The sequence below is a fragment of the Pteropus alecto genome, unplaced genomic scaffold, assembly GCF_000325575.1.
Source record: "Pteropus alecto unplaced genomic scaffold, ASM32557v1 scaffold3, whole genome shotgun sequence".
NCBI lineage: Eukaryota > Metazoa > Chordata > Mammalia > Chiroptera > Pteropodidae > Pteropus > Pteropus alecto.
In genome coordinates this window covers 48,197,659-48,221,519 of record NW_006442484.1, presented here as the reverse complement: position 1 = coordinate 48,221,519, position 23,861 = coordinate 48,197,659, and the positions used below count along the sequence as shown (strand labels likewise).

Below are 23,861 nucleotides of genomic sequence, written 5' to 3'. Positions count from 1 at the left end.
GGAAGTAGCGCTTCCGTTTATCCTCAAAGAATGTGTATGATTTCCCATGCACGTTCTTTAGGTTTCAAAAGGAGAATTGGTATTTTGTGGAGAAGAAAGAACAGCATGAATAAATAATAGCAGCATGAAATCTCAAGCTTTGCTGAAGAAAAAGGGAGCAGTAAGGCACCATGCAAAATTTTTGGCCTTTGAGTAATACAGCAGCATGGTCAGCAAGCATGGTAATCCCAGTTCCTCCACTTACTTGCTGTGTGATCATCGTCATGTTATTCACCTACGTGAGCCTCAATCTGACTTCCTTTTTCTTTTTTCCCTTCTTCTCTTTCTTTCCCTCGCTTTCTTCTTCCATTAATTAAAACAGTATAACAAGACCACTTTTGAAATGTTTGTCAAAAGAATCCAGCACTCGATTAATGGTAGCTATTATATTTATTTCCATTGAGCTAGACTAGTCTAGAAGTCTAGTTCAGTTGTTGACATACTTTTTCTGTAAAGGGCCAAATAGTAAATGTTTAGGCCTTGTGGACCATAGAGTTTTTCTTGCAGCTATGGCTATTTAATCTGCCGTTGTAATGCATGGACGTTATGTAAAGGAATGTGTGCGGCTGTACTCCAATAAAATTTAATTTATAATAAAAAGTGGTGGTCTACAGTTGGCCTGCAGGCTATATGGTTTGCTGACCTCTGACCAGAGCATCAGGATGTCATAGGTAAAAAGGCTTGAAATGAAGGAAGGAGCTAGATTATGGAAGAATTTGAATTCCAGACAGAAGGATTTAAGCTTCATCTCATGTTAACCATAAGTAAGCTGGAGATTTCCGAGTGTACATTAATTATATATAACTTTTCCTATGTGTTATATTCATAAATTAAAGATAGCTTGTATTAAGCCCAGGTAAGCTTCAGCTAAGTAGCTTGAGAGTACAGTAGTCCTCCTTTGTCCTTGAGGGGTACATTCCAGGGTCCCCAGGGGATGCCTGAAATTGTGAATAGTATTAAACCTTATATATACTATGTCTTTTCTTATAAATACATACTTTTTCACTTAAAGGAACCACTTTATGACTTCTGTTTGGTATTTCCGAAAGGTCAGCATCACTACTCTTGTATACTTTGGGGCCATTATTATGTAAAGTAAGGTTTACTAGTTCATAAGCACTATGATACCATGACAGTCAGTCTCATAACTGAGAAGACTACTAAGTGATTAATGGGTGGCTAATGCATATAGCCTGGATACGCTGGACAGAGGAATGATTCACATCCTGGGTGGGGCATGGAAGGATGGCATGAGATTTTATCACACTATATAGAACAGCACATATTTTAAAACTTATGACTTGTTTATTTCTGGAATTTTTTATTTGAAATTTTTGGACTGCTGTTGACCATAGATAACTGAAACTATGGATAAGTGGGGTGCTACTATATCTTTGAAAACCAAGGTTATGCATAACATAGTGGTATACAAGTCACCAGCTAATGTGGGTTTACCCTCTTCTATCACTTCCAAGTTATTTAACCTTGGGAATGAACTGTAACTTCTCAGTGCCCTAGCTTCCTCCTCAGTAAACTTAGGATAATGATAACAATAGCACTAACAATAATATGTAATTAATATGGTTGTCACAAGGATTAAAGATAATTTTTGTAAACTGTTTAGTGTTTGGCACATAATGAGTTTTTTATTGGTATCTGTTATTTGCTGTCATTCAAAAAATGAATGTCTACTTTAATGTGACATTGTACTAGGTAGAATATAATGGTGAGTAAAATAGACAAAGTTCCCACCTCGATGGTACATAATTACATAATAACACAAACAGTTATAAAATTTCAATCATGCCAAGTCCCAAGAAAGAGGCTTGTGTGAGTAAGGATGAAAAAAAAAGATAGAGATTAACCACCTTTTTAGCTTGCAAGACTTGATGGATGTTGGTGTTGTCCAATTAAGGAACACTGGACAGGGTTTGGGTTCAAGTATAGGTGGAAAAGGGTGTAGAGAATCATAACTTTGGGCTTAGACATGTTGAATTTGAGGCTACTTTGAGATGTCTAAGAGAAGATACAGAGGGTAGTCCTGTGCAGGTCCGGAAATTAGAGAAGTCTGAACTGATATATTTTGTTTGTCATCTGTATGACATAAGTTGTAATCAAAGGCATTGATGTGGATGAGAATTGCCCAAGGAAAGAGCTGAGAGTAGATGAGAAGTGGGTGCGTCAGCTGAGCTTTGAGAAACTTCATGAAAAGAAGGCAATGAAGGATTGCCAGAAAATGAAGGAGAAAAGTGAGAAGAGTTCTATGTTGTGGAAGCCAAGGGAAGAAAGCTTTTAAGGGAAGGAGTTGGGAACCCTTTCAAATGCTGCCGAAAGATTAAATAAGAGTAAGACTTACATGTCTGTTAAAATGCACAAGATAGAGGTCATTGGTGAACCCAGGGCATGGAGTGGTAGGGCCAGAAGCACATTGGTGTGAATTCAGGAATGAGAGGGAGATACGGCAAAGGAGACACTGAGAATAGACGATGGAGATTTCTGTCTGTGAAGGAAAGGTGAGCAGTAAGAGCAATGCCTAGAGTGGTAGATAAGGAGTTCTATTAGTCTACTAGGGCTGCAGTAATGAAGTGCTGCGGACTAGAGACGTAAATTAACAGAAATGTTTTCTCAGTTCTGAAGGCTAAAAGTCTAAGATGGAGGTGTTGACAGAGTGGATTCCTTCCGAGGGCGATGAGGGAAGGATCTGTTCCAGACCCTGTCTTTTTAGCTCGTTGATGGTTTATCTTCTCCCTACCTCTTCACATCATCTTCTCTGTGTCCAAATTGTCTTTCTTTTTAAAGACACTGGTCATAGTAGATTAGAGTCCACCCTAATAACCTCATTTTAATTTCATTACCTCTTTAAAGACCCTATCTTTAAGTAAATATGGTTACATGCTGAAGTACTGAAGGTTAGAACTTTGACGTGTGGATTTTGCGGGGGCACAGTTTAGCACACAACAGGGGTTGAGTGTGGTGTTTTTTGTTTGTTCGTTTGTTTTAATATGGAAAACTATAAGAGGTTTAAAGGCTAATGGGATGTATCTGTTTGGAGGAAGGCATTGAATGTACAAAAGAGAAAGAATAATTAACACTATCAAGTTCCTGACAAGGTGGATGTGGATGGACTCAAAAGTACAGTTGAAGAGATTAGCTTTAGAATAGAAGAGGGAGAACTTCCCCATTGTAACAGGAGGAAGGATGAGTAGGATGAATCCAGAGGTGCCTCGTATAACTCAGGCATCAGGAAGATTAAGGAGTTCCTGTGTGATGTGTTCTCTTTTTTATTGTAAAGAGACAAAGGTCATGATGTTGGTGGTACCCATTTGGAGGTGGGCTAGGAGATTGACAGGGAAGAGGAGCAGAGGATAAAATGGAGCAGAGAGGATTCAAGATTTTTTTTGTGGGGATTAGAAGAGTGAAATTACCACAGAAATGTTGTTTTATTTTTAGGTAGTGTTGATCTTGAATTTATAGTGGAACCTTTCTAGCCTGTTGTATGGCTGGCTGTTGAGGTGCAGCACAGAGAACACACATGATGGGATTTATCCAGCATTTATGCCTTGCTATATAGGGTCAGTCCAGTAGGATAAAAAGACAGAAGGGCAGAGGAGTTACTATATGAGTTTTTGAAATGATGGACCAGCTCCTTTGGATAAAAAAGAAACTAGAGAAGGGAGATGATGATAATATTTATAATGATGATAGTGCTGCTTCTGCTACACTTAAAAATTAGATTTCACATACTTCTGGGTAGGAGACTATATCACATCACTGAAATATGCTACTGTTATTCTCATTACTTATTATAGCAGTAATTACTGCCAGCACTGCAAATGTTATTTCTAGAATCATTTATGTGCTTTTATTCCTTTGTAGAAAGAAACCATAGATGCAAAATAGGATACACTCTTGAGTTGCATAAGCATACAGCTGGAGGGTATGCTCCCAGTTCCCCATATTCTTTCTCCAGATCAGATGCTTGGTATGTGCTTGACATACCCTTCTGCCTGATTTGACCTCACACACTTCCAAATACTCTCTCGTAGTCTTTAGAAATCAGCCAGGTCGAGAAAGAATGGTGGATAGTTACATGCATTTTTGGCCTCTGCAAATATTCATCATGGTAGATTTTAAGAGTACATCTCCAAGGTTATACATACAGATGTAACCATTTGAGGGGTCACACTGATATGGATTGGTCATGGAACTGTTTTGGCAGTAAGTTAATATTGATATTGACTGAGGAAGATATCCTGATTGAAATTAAATTTTATAGCCTGGTTTGGCAAACCACTGTCGTTAATGTGTTTAAATAAACTTGTGTACTGGAGCATCAGCCTCAATTTGTATCACTTATTAGAAATAATCATATGTTTACTCTGTCTATATTACTAATGTTTTATACTAAGAAATTATTTTCAGCATACATTAAAACTACATGCACTTGACTATGCAGGTTTTTTTTTTTTTGCACCGAGATGCCTTTGCTTTATTTAAAATTTATTTTTAAATGTATGTTTCTTTGAAAGTTCCATGTGAATAAATTGTTTCCTCTAGTTATCATGATTTATGGTAACCTGCTTCTTTTGTTTGTAGACTGTTCTGAAAGCAAAGTTTAAATATTTAAATAATATTGTCATAGGTTTTTAAAAATAATATAGAACACATTATTAATTACTTAAATATTTTTGAGATGCTTTCATTTCACCCTTATTTTTAGAATTTAGATATTTTTAGTAAATAATTATATTAATTGTTTAAAATATTTAAAAGCCATTTTACATCTGTTTTTATATCCATATTTGTAATACATAGTAATGAATGAGAAGTGATTAAATCTCAAAAGAGGAAATGGAAAATTGTTTCAAAATGTTTACATAAGCCTCCTTAAAACTTACTCCTTTATTTCCATTTTTAAAAAGTATTGAATAAAGCAGTTCAGGGACTTCTTTAAGAAATCCGGGGACCTGACTACAAAAGGCAGATGGTGAGACAAACTTTATAAAGAGTGTATAGACAGAAGGAGCTAGGCATTTCCTTCAGAAAAAGTGAGGAAAACAAAGAGGCTAACAGTTACTAGTATTATCTACTGGTATAGTAATCCTGACAGCATCCCTTACTGTAGGTAGCATTAACACCATTTTTAAAATGACAGGCCAAAGTCTTTTATCTAGTAGGAAAAGAACCAGAATGCAGACTCACTAGTGTGAGCAGAACCACAATTCAGAATTCAGACTCATGCTGGAGCTTTCTCCAGACCCAACTGCTCATCTTTCTCTTTGAGAAAGAGTGATACTTTTCACAGGCTAACAGAGAGAAACAGCATCCTAGTACCCTGCTCCAAAGATAGCTCATACAAAACATTAAAGCAGAAAAAGTAGAGACGTTGAGGAACAAAGCATTGCATTCTAGAGAGCACCTGACAATAGGGGTTTGCAGATGAAATCAGGAATCTAAAAACAGTTTAGCAAAGAAAGCTGTAGCACTTAAGCCTGTTCCAGTGCATCAAAAATACTACTTTGACTTTTTTTTGTTTTGTTTTTGAGTTTTTGCTCTCTAGTATTAAGCCTTATAAAGAGAAGGCAGAAGCTAAAAATATTTTAGTACTTAAGACTAGAATATAAATGAGCAAAGAACACGAAGAGATAAATCACAAAAGATCATACATTCTTAGTAAGCAAACATTTGCAATGTATTGTCTCACTAGTATTTAAAAATATGCCTGGAAGTATTTCTATTTTTCAGTTGACAGAAGTTTTTTAAAAACTATAGTCTTGTTAGTATATGTATACTAACAACCATTAACATTATATCATCATTGGACCCAAGATTGAAAGTCTTTCCTAGGAAAACAATACAGAATTAGAGAAAAAATGCTATATAATAACTCTTCTATATTTATATAAAGCACATATATCCATATTTGTGTATGTTCCTCATAGAATTGCTTAGAATTGATAGAAATTAGAAACATTCTACATGCTCAAAAATAGTCTTGAAAGCAGATATCATAGTTATTTGAGGTAGTACATTAGTTACTTAGCTCTTAATAAGGGCAGTTGGGTTGAGTTGGTTGGTTGGTTGGTTGGTTGGTTGGTTGGTTGGTTGGTTGGACAGCTGTGAGGGAGGGAGGGAGGCAGGTGCAGGCAAGGAGGTCGGCCTTCTTAAAATAGAGGTTTGCAACCATTGAAAATTATAACTGTAGCCACACAGAAAATCATTATAGTATTATAATGTAATGTAAGTGAAAAACACAGGATGGAAATTACTTGTACTCCATGAAAATTAGCTGTAGTACTTAAATCTGGAGTAACACAAAAACACTATGCATATGAAAAAGGAAATATGCATGATTTGTTCCCATGCTGTGGTGTTTTATATAATTGTAAAAAATTACATGAGCTGTTAGATTTTAAAATGAATGTATTTTAACCTGGGAGTAACAGAAATGTACTGTGGGCGTGTGATACTCTGTTACAAAGTTCTAAGGTAAGCCTAACTCTCCCCCGGGTCTGTATGTTGCAGAGACACCTTCATTCACTTCTTGGGAGCTATCTTAACGTTTAGATTTAGGGCATACTTATATCTCTGTTGTTGAATTCCTTTTTCTCATTTAGTAACACGTAAAGCTTGAGGATATTATTTTTTCTGTTAAAATTACTTCACTGCGTCTATGTAGTTTCAGAGTATATATGCTTGTGGATAAAGAGTTAACAAAACACTTTCTTCTTCTGCATGAGAATTGGATATTTAATTAACTGTCTAGCTTTGTTCCCTTGAAAACCTGAGAAAAATTGGAATGGCCACTATGTTTAGGCAGCATTGCTTATAATAAAAATTATTCTGAATCTGGATTGGGAAAACTATTAATACTTGATGGAAGACATAACTTTGTGCATCCTTGAGTTCAGTGACTTTTATAATAGGCATACCCCATATTGGGTATGAGATTTCTACGCCAGTACGTCTCCCATATCTCCCATTTGGGTCTCATCTCCTTGTATCTGAACTGTTGCACTTTTTCAAGAACTTGGCAGAAGAGAAGTATTTGTTGCTGTTCTGGCAAACTAGTCCCCACCCTACATCCTTCTGCGTGGACTGGTGTCATTAGGACTTCAGATGATCTCATGGGTCTGAATATATAATTACTCTTGGGAGGATCCCCAGAGGGTATTGCAGTACTAGAATTCTACAGTTAGTTTTTAATTTTCAAAGTGAGAAAATAGTTATTTAATTCATTTACTTTTATCAGTGCTTTGGGAAGAATATTAGACAGGACACGATTTTTAGTTCCAGTTTTTTGGTAATGGATTATGTTACCTTGGGCAAGTCACATAATCTCTCTGAAACTCGGTTTTCTTAAATGTTTGATAAGAAATTTGACCAATGACATTTCTGATGCTGCTTTCAACTCTAAATCCCATAGTTTTCTGATTTTCTTATCTTTCTAAGTAAATTTTTAATCCTCTTTCTTCATGGGAGCATTCCAGATTTCTTTTAGCCTAGCAGATGATCAGGTAGGTGAATGCCTAAGGTCCTGTAGTGTACATTCCTTCAAATTTAGGTTTTGGAAAAGTTGCCACATTATAGATGCATAGTTTTAAAAGAAACATTTGTTGCCATGCAATAGAATTTTAAGTTAAAAAAATCCTTTTTCAGTTACATTTGACATTCAATATTATATTAGCTTCATGTGTACAGCATAGTGGTTGGACACATATAATTTATGAAATGATCCTCCTAATAAGGCTAGTACCCACCTGACATCATGTTTAGTTACTACAGTGTTACTGACTGTATTTCCTATTCTGTACTTTACTGTGACTGTTTTTTAACTGCCAATTTGTACTTCTTAATCCCTGTACCTTTATTACCCAGCTGCCAACCCCCATCCCATCTGGCAACCATCAGTCTGTTCTCTGTAGCCTTGAATCTGTTTTTGCTCTGTTGGTTTATTTTGTTTCTAGGGTCCACATGTAAGTGAAATCATACAGTATTTGTCTTTCTCTGTTTGACTTATTTCACTTAACATAATCCCTTCTTCAGCAGTCCCCAAACCTTTCTGGCACCAGGGACCGGTGCTCCTATGAGAATCTAATGCCTGATGATCTGAGGTGGAGCTGAAGCAGTGCTAGTTCTGGGGAGCAGCTGCAAATACAGATGAAACTTTGTTTTCTCTCCACTCACCTCCTACTGTGAGGACCTGTTCCTAACAGGCCAGAGACTACTATCGATCGTAGCCTGGGTGTTGGAGACCCTTACTCTAGGTCCATCCATGTTGTCACAAATAATAAGATTTCATTATTTTGTATGGCTGAGTAATATTCAATTGTATATATGTACCACATCTTTATCCAGTCATCTACCGATGAGCACTTAGGTTGCTTCCATATCTTGGCTATTGTAAATAACGCTGCAGTGAACATAAGGTTGCATATATCTTTTCGAATTAGTGTTTTGTTTTGTTTTTCGACAAATACTCAGAAATGGCATTGCCGGGTCATAAGGTAGTTCTATTTTTAATTTTTTGAGGAATCTCCAAACTGTTTTCCATAGTGGCTGCACCGATTTGCAATCCCACCAACAGTGCACAAGGGTTCCCTTTTCTCCACATCTCTGCCAGCACTTGTTCTTGGATTTAGTGAGGATAACCATTCTGAGAGGTGTGAGGTGATATCTCATTGTGGTTTTAATTTGCATTTCTCTGATAGTTAGTGATGTTGAGCATCTTTTCATATGTCTCTTGGCCATCCATGTGTCTTCTGGAGAAATGCCTATTCAGATCTTCTGCCCGTTTTTTAATTGGATTGTTTGGGTTTTTTTGGTGTTGAGTTGTATGAGTTCTTTATAAATTTTGGGTATTAACCACTTACCAGATATATCATTGGTAAATATAATCTGCCATTCAGTACGTTGTCTTTTAGTTTTGTTGATGATTTCCTTTGCCATGCAAAAACTTTTTAGTTTGATGTAGTCCAATTTGTTTATTTTTTTCTTTTGTTTCCCTTACCCTAGGAAATATATTAGAAAAAATATTACCAAGAGCAATGTCACAGAATTTAGCACCTGTGTTTTCTTCTAGGAGTTTTATGGTTTGGGGTCTTACATTTAAGTCTTTAATCCATTTTTAGTTTATTCTTATATATGAATTTAACGAAGTTAAAATAAAAATATTCCAACTTTGGGAGGGGAAAATCAATTAGAATGAAAGTTTGAAAAGCTTTGATTATTTTAGAATTTCATTTCAACTTCCACTTACAGGTCGTGAACTGGCTCGAAGGACCTGGATCAGAACAACTAAGAGCCCAGTGGGGGATTGGAGACTCCATCCGGGCTTCCCAGGCCCTGCAGCAGAAGCACGAGGAGATTGAGAGCCAACACAGTGTGAGAGGCTTTTTTCCCTCTGCAAGTTACAGTGCTGATCATGTGCATCGTTAGTAACATGTGTGACGCTAAGTTGCCCTGAACTTTGATATAGGACATAGAGTGTAGTATGTTCAATGTTTAGAGACCATAAAGTACATTTTGACCACTTGGTACATTTTCATTAGAAGTTTGGCTTTGGTTTTGTCTCCAATACAGTTTAATTACATATTTTTATAGAAACAAAATTTATGTGAAAATTTAAAAACTACAGTGACAGAAGAAAGAGTGATAGTACAAAAATAAAACCTTTATCTGTAGTCCCTGAGACAGAAACTGTGTTTCTTAAGTCCTCAAAGAGAAATCTGTCCCTGCTTTATTGGGAGTGTATAATACAGTTAAATGCCTGAGAGTAATTCCGGAATCATTAAATACAGCTGATGGAGAGTGAGTGCAAAGGGTACAGGATATCTTTTCATTCTTTCTAGACTTAGAGGTTCACATTTGTAACTGAGAAGGGGATGTGAAATCACAGTTACGAAATTGGGAAATTAATTTTTAGGCAGGTTATAGGTAATAATTGTTCAAGAGGGTTTAATATTTAACATCTTGTTATGTGAAGGAAACTAATAGATATTAAGCTCTTGCTGTGTTATAGTTAACTCTTCATTATTGTGATGATGATCATCTAGTTTGTGGATCATTTAGCTCACCCTTTTGCTCTCCCAATTCATGTTACTTACTATGGTAATTTTAAATAGACTAGGAAGTTGGAGAAATAAAACTTGACGTCATTAATTTCTATCTCCTTAGATTATATGTCTTAAAATTTTGATCAGTTTATACACACACACTTATAGTATTCAGACTTACACATAATATGAGGAATACAACAGTTCCACATAAACAGATAATATTCTGATTGGATTTATGTATTAAGTGAAAAAAAACCTCATGTGTCCAAAGGGAAATATAATAGACATCTTGACCTCTAGGATCTGAATGCACAACGATGGAGAACAGTATTTAAAAAAATTGATCATTAATAATGTTAAACTCTGGGCCCAGATGAGATTTAAGGATCATCTAAGGAATAAATATCGACTATAATTTTCTCAGGAACAAATTTGAATTGTTGACAACGAATCATTTGCCCTTTATTAGAGATGTGATTTAACAACACCTGACATAATAATGTTTAGTATATACCTTTTTGTTTAGTTTCCTTATATTGTTTACAATATTCCCCAAATCAGCTTTAACGATCAGCAAGATTGGAAGATAAAATACATACTGTACCCTAGATTATAATCTAGTTGAGGGAATAATATATAAGCAAGAAGTATCACAAGATTTGGAATTATCTAAAGATAGTATATAGATTGTCTTTGTAGTTTTCCTAATTAGCACTTGTAAGAAGCTTAAAAATGAAATTCCATAATTGAAAAGCTGTATCTTCTGCTTTTCACAGGTTCCAACATAATGGCATTTTTCTTTTCATACTAAAAAAAATATCGCATAACTTGTATTTAATTTATAACCTCTGTTCATGAAGTTCTAATATTTTTATTATCTTGATACTTTTTAAATAACAATGCTGTTGATAATTTTTATAGATTATGATTTACTTGAACCCCGTGGTTTGTTCCTGGAGCATGTTACTATAGAATTACTATATTTTACAATTTAATCCTCCTCTTTAGTTCTTGAAAACAGTATTTGCTGTGGAACATTCTAGACTTCATCTTGAGCAAGAGTCCCCAAACCCTGGGCTGTGGACTAGTATTGGTTCATGGCCTGTTAGGAACTGGGCTGCGCAGCAGGAGGTGAGCAGCAGGCAAGCAAGCGAAGCTTCATCTGTATTTGCGGCTGCTCCCCAGCGTTAGCATTACTGCCTCAGCTCCACTTCAGATCATCAGGCATTAGATTCTCATAGGAGCACTGGTCCCTGGTGCCAAAAATTTGGGGACTGCTGAAAAGGATGAAGTTATGAAAGTATCCAAAACTACTTTAAATAAAGATACATGACACATGAGGATCCTAAAGACAGAATTTATCTGTATTATTTTTAAAAGATGCCAAGAGGAATAAATGTACTTAGAAGTTGGATTATATATATATTATAAAGAAGTTTACAAAATTCAATTACATACATGTTATAAAGAAATTCACAAAAGTATAACTACATATACAAAAAGTGTACATTGAAAAGTACATTTTATATTGCATATAATATGGATGAAATTACGGATGGTATATAGAGATTTCTGTGTTTAGATGTTTGTTTTTGTATTTTTACTATATAAGGTTCTAAAATCAACTAAAAGAAACAACTTGCTTATGGATGATTTTTTCCATTTGCTTTAGTTTACTTGTAATGTAAATCAGTATAAAATTCCAGAACTTTTGAATTGAAAAAGATCTTATAGATTATTCTAATACCAATCACCTTATTTTATGCATGAAGAAACTGGGAGATTACATGTTTTAATTAGTGAGTAGCTGGACAAAGGTTAAAATATTAATCTCGATATTCAGATGAGATTCTCTCTCACTCCGTCTCTATCTCACTGCTCTTTCTCCCCTCCCCCTTTCCCTCTCTCTCCCTTTCTTTCCCCCTCTCTCTTAGAGAAAGCTACTAAATTTCATGGACTTGCTTAAGATCTAGCATTTTTTAATTCTTATACTTGAGGACTTACGTACATACTTTGATGTCTGCATCCATAATCATAGTGCCCAAAGAAAAGAAACATCGATGGCTTATCACGGATCTCATTTTTCTGAATGACATAGTATCTGGAATTTGTTTGAAAATTGGGAGGTGGGGCAGATTAGATGGAATTATAGATGAAACAGGTTGGCCATGAGTTGATAATTATTGAAGATGAATGGTTAATAGGGTTTCATTTTACAGTTCACCCTTGGGCAATGAAGGGGTTAGGGGCACGGAACCTCTCCTGTGCTTTGCAGTCTAAAATCTGCATATGACTTTTGACTCCCCCAGAATTTAACTACTAATAGCCAACTGTTGACCGGAAGCCTTACCAATAACATAGAGTCAATTAAGATATAGTTTGTATATGCATTATATACTGTATTCTTACCATAAAGTAAGCTAGAGAAAAGACGTTATTAAGAAAATCATAAGGAAAATACATATACAATATTTATTGGGAAAAAAAGTGTGTAGGTGGATCGACCCATGCATTTCAAACCCGTGTCATTCAAGGGCCCGTGGTACTGTTCTTTCCACTTTTGAATAGATTTAAATTTTTCCATTCTAAAAGGTTTACAAAAGAGAATTGCGCCATTTTAACCAATAGGTGGCACTGCACTGTCACCTTGAAAATAGGTTCATGCAGTATATTAGCTTATGATGTTTAAGATAGTCTAATATTTTATTAAAAGCTTTCTTTTTGTAAATAAAAGTCAGTACTTTAAAACATGTGTTGGAATTGTTCTAGTCTCATGAAATTATAATGACAAATTTCTAGTGTATTATTGCCTAATAATAGAATTTGAAGAAACTGTAAACATACCATTTTATCTTAAAGCACTCTGTCAAGTATTAAGTTTTAGATTCTTCATAAAAGCATAATTTAGAAATAAAGCTAAAATAAATTCACATTTATTATCCAAGAATTGATTTATGTTTTTAAAGATCACTGGCTGTTGTATGGAGAATAAGGAGTAGGGACAAATAATGAAATAGGAAGACAGGAGGCTAATAGAATGGAGGCAGTAGAAGTAATGAGAAGTTGTCAGATTCATGGATTAAGCCAGCAAGACTCACTCTTGTAGAAGATTCAGATGTTTGGCCTTAGTGACTAGAATTAAGATGGGAAAGACTGAAAAGGAAGCAGGTTGGGAGGCTGGAAAATCAGCATCTTTGGGGACAGTTTAAATTTTAGATATCAAAAAGTTATCTGAATGAAAATGGCTAGTAGGCAATTGGGTATCAGTATCTAGGGTTCAAGAAAGGGGTCAGGGTTGAGAGTATTAATTAATTTGGGAGTTATAATCCTATAGATGATTTCATCTAGTCATTTAAAGGCATTGGACTAGATGAAATTATCCAACCCCAATGAGTATTGATTTAGAAGCAAAAAGCCTTTGGAAAATTAAACCCTGGGTCAGTCCTAAATTTAGAAGGCAGGAAGAGGAAGGAGAGCCAGCAGGGGAGGCCAAAAAGGAGCTGTCTCAGGAAATGAGAGAAAGACATTTCAAGGAGGAGGAATTGGTCATCTTTGTCAAATGTGGCTGTGAAGTCCAGTAAGATAATGACTGAGAATTTGACACGAGTGGTTTAATAAAAGTAGGAAGGACAAAACCCTAATCAGAGTGGATTAAAAAGAGAATAAGAAATGAAGATAAAATGAGTGTAGAGAACTCCTTAAGAGAGGTTTATTGGGTTTTTTTACTGAGTTTTAATTTATATATAGTCAAATACACGTATCTTAATTGAATGTTTTGTTTTTTAATATAAAATACTATATATTTGTATGCTGACGGAAATAATCCAGTTGAAAAGGAAGAATCGATGATAGGAAAGAGGGAGAAGGTAATTGCAAGAGCAAAGTCTTGTGCAGGTGACCAAGATTAGCACATAAGACACAAGTTGTTGGCTTTAGAAGCAGGGACAGTTTATCCATTATTATAATAGGGAGAGCGAAGCATAGCACTACAAAAGCAGGGAACTTAATAGATTTGTTGGTGAGATGTGAGAGTTCTCTTCTGGTTGCTTTCAAGTGAATTAAAGTTAGGTTTTTGATTGAGAGTAAAGAGGTGAAAAGGAAGTTGGAGATTTAAGGAGTGAAAAAAACATCATCATGAGAATGGGAAAGCGAATTGACTAGAGAATTATAATAGGATCGTTAAAAGCCCATTTGGGATTATTTAGTCAGAACTTTTAAAAGACACCTATCCACATGGTTGTGTTTATTTAGCCACGTTCAGCTACTCTGGCGTAGGTACAGTAGGCAAAGAAAGCAGGTCTGAGGTTGATAGGTAAATCTGATGAAAGGAAGGAGAGAAAGATGTGGGCATGGGTTGTGCCCTGGGAGGTGTTCATAGCCTCTGTCTGATCAAGGATAGAAGTGAGGACTCCTGAGTGCTGGACAGTAAAACATGCTGAGGTGAATGCATGCTGAGGGACCCCATGGGGTTGTGGGAGTAAGCCTACTAAAGGATGTGAATTGGAGAGTCAGTAGCTGGTGGTCAGAAAATGGGATTCTTGAAATTGAGATTTGGGGAGCTCTTCAGTAGTTTATAATAATGACAGGATTTTATGTCCATTGGAGTGGGTAGCTGAGATAAGATGAGGACAAGATAGTTGGAAACAAGGAAGTCAAGGAACTGAGAGTTCGGTGTTGGGGTAGATGTCCACATGCTGGCAGTCAATAAGAAGATTGGCATCGAGAGGAAGGCAGTGACCTTTGCTAACCTCCCTGGATGTGGGCATGCAAAAGGAAAGGTTGGAAAATGGAATCTGACAGCATGCACTTCAAAGGAGATGTGGTTTTTGAGAGAATTAGGAGAAGGAATGATCTTGGAAATACTAATGAGGAATGGGCAGCCCTTCGCTCCTGCCCCCACCTCCAGGCTTGTGGTATGTCAGCTATGGAAACAAAAGCAGGAGGGCTGCAGGGCTAACTGCTTTCTCTGATGCGTGGACAGGTTTCACATAAAGCACGAAAAGAAAAGGGAACATTTAGAGGCTGGGATGATACTATAGGAGATTTTGCTGTTGTCAGGAATGCGTTCAGGGATTGCAGTGGAAAGATTTAAGAGTTGAGCACTTTGTGTCCTCAATTTGAATAATTTTGCTTAAGAAAATTCTCATGTAACTATGTGTTACTTATTATATCTTAGAGAAATTATACAATATAATGTAATTCTCCAGGAACTAATTTTACCCTTAATTTACTTTACAATGTCTCTATCATAGGAATGGTTTGCAGTATATGTGGAGCTTAATCAGCAAATTGCAGCACTTTTAAATGCCGGAGATGAGGAAGATCTTGTAGAACTGAAGTCGTTGCAGCAACAGCTTAGTGATGTTTGTTATCGACAGGCCAGTCAGCTGGAATTTAGGCAAAATCTCTTACAAGCGGCCCTTGAATTTCATGGTGTTGCTCAAGATGTAAGTGTGTACTCTGTTTTTCTTTTCTTCAAATTATCTGAACACTTATCTGCACATAATTTTCGCAGGTTTGCATGTCTCCTAATTATTTTTCTGGAACGATAAAATAATGTACTGGTGGGGGAAATGAGATAAAATTCTTTGATTTTTAAAAATTTTTATTTTTAAACCATCTGCATGCAACTAAACCTTTTTTTTTCTTTTGTCTAAATAGTGTCCAAAACTAATAGATATATTTTATTTTGATCGTTTCTCAATGTTTATGCTATATAACATACATTGAAATGGAAGTTTCAATATTTTTTTACATTCTACTAACCTGGACATATTTGTCTTCCTGGTGCATGCGTTTGTGTGTTCTGTCTTTCAGATAACATGTATTCTAATGATTCGTTCTTGTCTTTTAACAGCATAGTCTTTTTCAAGTATAATTGTGATAACTTCATTAGATATAAACCTCATTAATCATTAAACCCTTTAGATGCTGATTACATCAGGGTTATCTCTTTGGTGTCCCTCTGCTTTAGTTGTCTCAGCAGTTGGATGGCTTATTAGGGATGTTGTGCGTAGATGTAGCACCAGCTGATGGAGCATCGATTCAGCAGACTTTAAAACTGCTTGAAGAGAAGCTGAAAAGTGTTGGTAAGCAGATTTTAAAAATGCTGAAACATAAGGGTTCTTTTTAAAAGTATATTATTACCATGGTTAAACAAGTCAACTTCTATTGAACTACTTATAATTATTAACAGGAAACACTGGAAAAATTAGTGTAAACAAGGTTTTCCCTTGAAAGGCATAATTTATGCTAAAATGTTTATTTTTCATTGTTGGCCAGTTATTCTTCCTTCACTGGGCAGTTAGCCTTTCTTGTTTACCCAGCTATATCTACAGGTGCTATGTCTTGCGTATACTATGAACAGTTACTTGTAGTGCATGCATAAACTGTAATTAGCTGTGAAGTGTTCTGTGATAAACCCTGTATGCCCAAAACTGTGTTTTATGCAATGATTTTTGTTGTTGCTATATCCTAACCTTGTGAAAAAATAGTTGGTTGGTTTCTGCGCATTTGTTTTTCCAAACTGGGAGTATTGCCAAGATTAATATTCTTTAAGGGGGAATGGACCAATTTCATTAAGCTAATTTTCTCACTTGACATCAAGACCTTTTAAAATTTAGTACAGTAGGAAATACAGTGACTTTCCCTAAGTCATGACTGGAGAGGCAGTTGTAAAAATGGGAAGTGGGGGTGGGTTGAGTGAGACAGGAGAGCAAAGGGGAATTGAGAAGAGGAAGCGGAAACCTAAGAGATTTAATAGGAAATGGTGATACATGCTTGAATCGAATTAATTAATTATTGAAAAGAACTTGAAGAAATGGGTTTGAAAAATCATGTTTGCATTGGCATTTTACTTGCTTGCAGCCTTTGTTATTTTAGCAAATGATACTCATAACACATATTTAATATTTAATATGCCAAATGAAATTTATTTCAAAATGTCAGAAGTTTTCCTGAGCCACACTATTTCTTAAAAAAAGAAAAAATGTCACTGTATACTGTTTAATTTGGAGTACTTAAACATATCCTAAGTGTTGCTTCGTGATGGGTATAAGCTTGGGTAGTGTCTATACCCAAATGTTCAGTGTTCCTTAACATTACTTGTTTTGAAGTCTTTCAACTCATACATTTTTTTGAACAAAATATTTGCCTTGTTATGGACTACATAAAAGCAGAAGGGAAAAAATTTGAAAAATCTTACACGTCAAAATAGAAATTCTCACACTTTCTTCCAGCTTTCAGTTTTGAAAAGTAATTATTACTTATGGAAATTCACCTTTTAGAAATTCTCTTTAAGGAGAATTTGGCATGAGAGGGAACTCCAGTTAGAGCCACATGTAAAGGGGTTTTATTGTTTTATTCAGAGGACTCCATTCCAAGGTAATTTAAGGCACAAAGCTACTGTTACTTGGAATCTGCTGAGAGGGCTTGCTTGAGGGAGGGAAAACACCTCCATTGTTTAAGAGGCTAAATCTAGTAACTTTTGTTTTAGATGTAGGATTGCAAGGTTTGCGTGAAAAAGGTCAAGGTCTTCTGGATCAGATCTCCAATCAGGCATCCTGGGCCTACGGAAAGGATGTAACCATTGAAAATAAAGAAAATGTGGACCACATACAAGGAGTGATGGAAGATATGCAGCTTAGGAAACAAAGGCAAAGTTTGACTGTTAATGTTAATTTTTGCTAAGACAGCATAATTAAAATGAAAAGTGATAATAATGTATATTTTTCATTGAAACTCAAAGTTCTTATCTGTTATATAGTAGGCATGTAGTAAGATTTGGTGAATGTAATAATTATTGTATATAATTGTACTAACAAATAATGACAGTTTGTTCAATTAATGGGTACCTTTTCCCTTTTTTGCACACTTAGAAATTTAAGGTTTATCAGCAAAATCTCCAGAAACTCTCCTCCTATGTCACAGAGAAAATAGTCATCAGGCAGAAATTCCTTCTCCCCTCATATCTGAAAATTTATCTATTTCATTCATTCTCATCACAAAGAATATAGCTCTGCTATTATCAAAGCTGATCCTTCCATGTGCCCTCATGTCTCCTCACTCCATCCGCTCCCATTCTCTATTCTGACCTCTGTATCTCATTTAAATGCTTAAATCGCTCCCATTTCTAAAAATTAAACAATTGCACACATGTATAAACCTTCCTTTTCAGCTCTTTCTTTGTTTCTAACCCTAGAGCTCTCCTCCTTGACAGCTAAGTCATTTGAAGGTCTAATATTTCATAATACTTCCTCACTACCTCTAATTTACTTTTCAACCCTCCTCAATCTGTCTTTTACTCTCACCTGAATTTGGTCTTACTGATGTCACCAGTGACTTTGTAATTGCCATATGTAATAAACATTTATCTTGCTCAAAATCCAAGAATACTTTTAGTCCTGGCCTTGCTCGACCACTCTGAATAGCATTAGATACAGGCGAATTTTTGTTTATTCTTGAAATTCCCTGACCACCTTCTCTTCCTTTAAGACACCTTCATGATACTCCTAGCACTCTACTTCTTCTTATTCACTGTTTTCTTGTCCTCTAGCTATTGTCACTGCTTCCAGGGTTTGTTCTGAAGCCAAAGTCTCTTCTCACTCTACTTGTTCTCCCTGGACAGTATCACTACTTTAATGACTTTTTAAAAAATAATCACAATTGAGTAATTATGACTCCGACACAAACCCCTCTCCTGTGCTCTAGACACATAATTCCCCTTGCCTACTGAGTGTCTCCACCTGGATGCCCTGTGCACTCCTTAAACCTAATATGTCCAGATTGGAACCATTCCCCCGCAAACTATTCCCTTTCTAAGTTAAAGTTACCATCAGCTACCAAACTTGGGATTTATCCTAAAATCCTTATTCTTCCTCATCCCCACAGCCTAGTCAGATGTCTAGGTTCTGTTATCTCAGAATCTTGAGCATTAATTTCTTTGTTCAAGATTTTATCTCTTATTTACCTCATTTTACTCATCTCTAGTCCACATCTAATTATACAATTTCCTTATATAAAACCCCTCTCAGTGACTTCCTATTTTCTCAGATGATGTTCAGCCTCCTTGGAATAGTGTAGGAGACCATAGTCCGATTCTGCATAGTCTAAGTCTCATCTCTTATAACTTTGCCACAAAACCACACAGTTGCTTTCATCTTCCTAAATGTGTCATGCTGTTTTGTGCATCCATGACTTAGACTACTTCTTTCCTCTTTATCTGCCTAGTGTATTCCTTCGTATTCTTCAGGACACAGGGATAATTATCTTTGGAAGTCTTAGATTTCTAAAGCAAATTAGTCACTTGTTCCTCCCTACTCCCATAAATTCTTTACATAGCTTTACAATAACATCACATTGTTTATTTAACCATCCATCCTCCAAGATGTGACCATCTTAATAGTAGAGACCATGTTCTATTTTTTCCAAGCACATTATTCAATACCTGACAATATGTGTTGAATACATGTATATTATCTTCATCGTTAAGGTATCTTATATTGTTTTTGAGTTTCAGATTTTAAAAATAATTTTCATCATCACTTCCCTTCAGCCCCTTGTAGAATTACTTTAACCAAGTTGCATTTTGACAGTATGCTATGGGCTTTTACTGCGGGCATCCTTATAAAAATAGCCTTGTGAGAGTGTCGTCTGATTGTTATTAAGCCTTCTTTAAGAACATCAACTGCAGTGGAGCCCAGTGCCTCCTGGTTAACTTGTTGTTGGTATTGGACTGCAGTGAGATTCCTCCTTCCCACTTAAAATATGTGGAATTGCATGAGAATGAAGGGAATACTTCAGAGCTGAGTTAGGTTGAGTCACTTTAAAAGTTTAATCTGTATATTATCCAGGCAGATAATAGTAGTATTAAAAAAAACTCTGAATTGTGTTTCTCTACACCTAGAGATCAATAGTTTTTTTTTCTTCTTAAGAATATAGATGGAGTTTTTATTTCTTTTGTTCAAAATTAGATATTACTCTGAGTAATTTAACATAATGAGAAGTGTTCATTTTTTTAATTTCCTTGAAGGTCATCCTCTAAATTAGTGTTTGGGAAACTGCATTTTTATCTTTGAAACTTGTTTAATGATAATTAGCAATGGAGATTTCTTTGGGTTTTAGCGTACTATTGCGTTTATGCTTTGCTTCAGTCCTTTTCAGAATCCATGCTATTCTCAAGAGGATTTGTGATTCAGTATTATTCAGGTATTTTGAGGTTTTAATGTGATTTAGATATAGATATCCTTAAAATTTTTACAAATCGATACAAAATAGTTACAGTCTCCATAGTGTAGGACTAAGTATTTTAGCATGCTATATAAAGTGCCAGATGATGATGATATAATAGTTATCAATAAAACTGAAATGACGTCCTAAATTTGTTTGGGTTTATTAGATGCGAAGACATGGTAGATGTGCGGAGGTTAAAGATGCTTCAGATGGTGCAGTTGTTTAAATGTGAAGAAGATGCTGCCCAGGTAAGGATCAATCAGGTACATTATATAGTCATTTTTTCTTAGATGATTGATTTCACCTAACTGTAAGCAAAAGTGTACTTTTCATGGTCATAAGAAAGTAACATTAAGTCAGATTATAGTTTACTGAAATAGTGAAGTTTTGTGTTCCCAGTTATCTTACTAGTCTCATTTGTCTTCTCAATGAACTCCTCTATTTAGCTAGCAATTGGGATTATTTATTATTTATTATTATTGACTTGTCGCCAGTTACATCCCAAGATAAAGACTGGATAGCACATTGCTTTTTAATGCACAAGAGGGTTTTTCAGCTAAACAATTTACTATCTTGGTGTAGTTAGCATCAGAGAACATCATTTCAGCTTGACGTAGAAGAAATTTATGATCTTAAATGGTAACCTAAGTCTGTAATAATACGTGATATTCTATTAATGTAAATGTTGCGATATAACTTAGAGTGCATCTCTTTAAGAGCTCTTATCTTTAGATTTTAAAACTTTTGAGGGAGAGGAGAGGTCATTCATCATGTAGATTGGCATTGAGTGAAATAAACTATTAGGAACTTAGGTTATAACTAATGGATTAATTAATCAAATGATATAATCTTTTTATAAATATGATGTTTTGATAAGTAAAGACTTATGAGTCCAACTTTACTGTTATTTGTTTTCATTTAGGCAGTAGAATGGCTAAGCGAACTTCTGGACGCTCTGCTTAAGACCCACATCAGATTGGGCGATGATGCTCAGGAAACGAAAGTTTTACTGGAAAAGCATAGAAAATTTGTTGATGTTGCACAGGTGCAGAACTGGTTATCTTCCTTTTCTACAAGCTCAGTGTTTAAATAGCTTTCTGCATGATTATAATGTAACTTAACCCTCCAAGTTAAAGAAGGTTAGTTATGCTATTCCAGAAGCATCACAGAGCTAAGAAAATGTCAGCTGGTGCATCAAAACTAGCCTGCATACACTTGAGAGAGTTTATGTTTCCCTGAATTACAGGTTCTGTATGCTCCTTCTGATTTATGTTACATGTTGTGGCATTTTTTTTAAGGCAGTTCAGCTATCCATTCACGAAAGTTAATATGAAATAAATGTTAATATTAGTAAATTAGAAACCCCAGTTCCTGTATCTCACCAGTGTTAGCATAACAACAGAGATTTTTTTGTTGTGAAAAGTATCTTAATTAATTTCCTTAATAATTGAGTTTAGTGTAACAGTTGTGGTTTCCTGTATGGAATATAAAGTGCCTGTTTCCACTCACTTGTCTTGATTGATGAGCAAACAGACATTTTTTTTGGCCCATGGAATTGAGCAGAGTGAGATGAGCAGGGGAGACAAGATTAAGAAACTTACTGAAAACTAAAAGAATTACTTCCCCTTCATTATTTATGCTTGCAGATAATTCGTAGTAATAAGTGCCAGGAGAGTCATTCAGTATTGATTTCTAGTAGTGTCACTTATCTCCAACCACACTTTCCCATCCCTCTTTTCAGAATTCCTTTATTATAATTTCCTGTTTACTTTTCTTTTTAGAGCACTTACGACTATGGAAGACAGTTGCTGCAGGCCACGGTCGTGTTGTGCCAGTCTTTGCGCTGCACTTCTCGATCATCTGGGGATACACTTCCTCGACTGAACAGAGTATGGAAACAATTTACAATAGCATCCGAAGAGAGAGTACATAGGCTGGAAATGGCTATTGCATTTCACTCAAATGCCGAAAAGGTTCGCTTTTCAAAAAGTATAGTAACAATAGTATTTATTGTATGTGTTTAAAATGTGTTCATTTTAATAATGTTATTATGTGGTTACTCTGTTTTTTAAAACTTTATATCCCATTGTTCAAAGTTTGTGTAGATATAATATCTTAGTTCAAATCAAATTCTCTTAGTAATTTATATCAGTGGTGGAATATTGTGATTGGAGAAATTCACAACCATTCGGTAGCCTTCTCTCTGCAGTGTCTCTTCACCAAAACTGACACCAAGAATGTGCTGTCCATTTTTTAGGATGTCGTGACTCCCATCTCATTCATTATGCTAGGAAAAGAAACTTAGCTTCAGTAACAACTTGCTAATTGTCATAAAATTTTTAAAAGGACGCTTTTTAATTTTATAATGTTTAAAGTAGAGACTGTCCAACTGAAATGAGAATGAGGATAAAAATTAAAACCTTTTTCATATGTTATCTTTAAAGATTAATTCTAGACTTTATTATTTAATGAATTAATTAGTTCCAGAAACCAAAAATGAAATATGCAGTGTTTTGGGGCCACTTTTTAATGGAACTTTTTTCTTAATTCAGCACAGTGAAAATTTATAGCACCCAACCCTTACATTTTCTTTCTGAAGAAGAGCTTTATTATGTTAACTTTGTTTTGATCTCTTACAATGAAAGTTTATATGTAGGGATGTTCAGTACAATTTAAGATATGAGCAACCTGAGTTGTACAATTATTAGCCTTGTCTGTAGAGCAGAAGAGACGTTGCCAGGAACCTCAGGAATTAAGCGTTTTCTGTCTGTGTTAGGCAGTGCATCTGTTGGGAAATGTTCACAGTAAACTCTCTGAGCTGGTCACTGAACTCCACCGATCAGTGTTTTATTTTAAAATTGGCCTAATGATTATGAATAAAAGTATGCAAAATGGCTTACCTTGTTTACTGATTATTTTAATGAAAAAAATTTGAAATATAATATTAACATAGTGTACAGATTATAAATGTTCTGTTTTCACAGTGAACACACCTGTGTAATCAATGCAATATTTAAACAACAGTGTTACCAGTACCTGAGACGTTCTTCAAGTGCCTTTTAGTCACACCACTTCTCCCTTCTGTCCAGGGGTGACCACTGGCCCTATTTCTAACACCACTGAAAACTTAGGATACTGCTTTTTAAAGATATCTGCAAAGACATTTTAAAATCTAGACCTCTTTAAGAGATCATATAAGAAATGAATGTGGTTGATAGTTTTTTAATTGAAAATTAACATTTCTATTTTTTTCTACTACATGGCCTTTACCATGCTTATAATAAACTTGATTTAAGGTTATTTTGCTGTGCAAACCTATGTAAAGCCTTCTTTTACCAGATATTATTTTCCACTTCTCTATGTTTTGTTTTGTACCAGTAAGCATAAATGTAACAACTATGATTGGGAAAATAAATTGAATCTAGAATTTTAGAATATAAAAATGTTCTTTATGAGCAATGCTGAAATAAACATGATTGGATTAAGTAAAATATGCAAAAAAATTGCAAAAATAAGTATTTCTTTTTCTACTCT

General features: G+C 35.3%; 1 protein-coding gene across 1 annotated transcript in view; it reads left to right on the top strand.

Moving 5' to 3' along the window:
• Nucleotides 1-23,861, top strand: part of SESTD1 (SEC14 and spectrin domain containing 1) — an 86,053-nt gene that overhangs the window by 57,856 nt on the left and 4,336 nt on the right. The window contains exons 10-16 of the mRNA XM_006921244.3: nucleotides 9,301-9,423; nucleotides 15,350-15,544; nucleotides 16,072-16,186; nucleotides 17,593-17,752; nucleotides 20,494-20,575; nucleotides 21,250-21,372; nucleotides 22,109-22,300. Of these exons, the coding sequence (XP_006921306.1) occupies nucleotides 9,301-9,423; nucleotides 15,350-15,544; nucleotides 16,072-16,186; nucleotides 17,593-17,752; nucleotides 20,494-20,575; nucleotides 21,250-21,372; nucleotides 22,109-22,300 (990 nt within the window). The remainder of the gene's footprint in view (nucleotides 1-9,300; nucleotides 9,424-15,349; nucleotides 15,545-16,071; nucleotides 16,187-17,592; nucleotides 17,753-20,493; nucleotides 20,576-21,249; nucleotides 21,373-22,108; nucleotides 22,301-23,861) is intronic.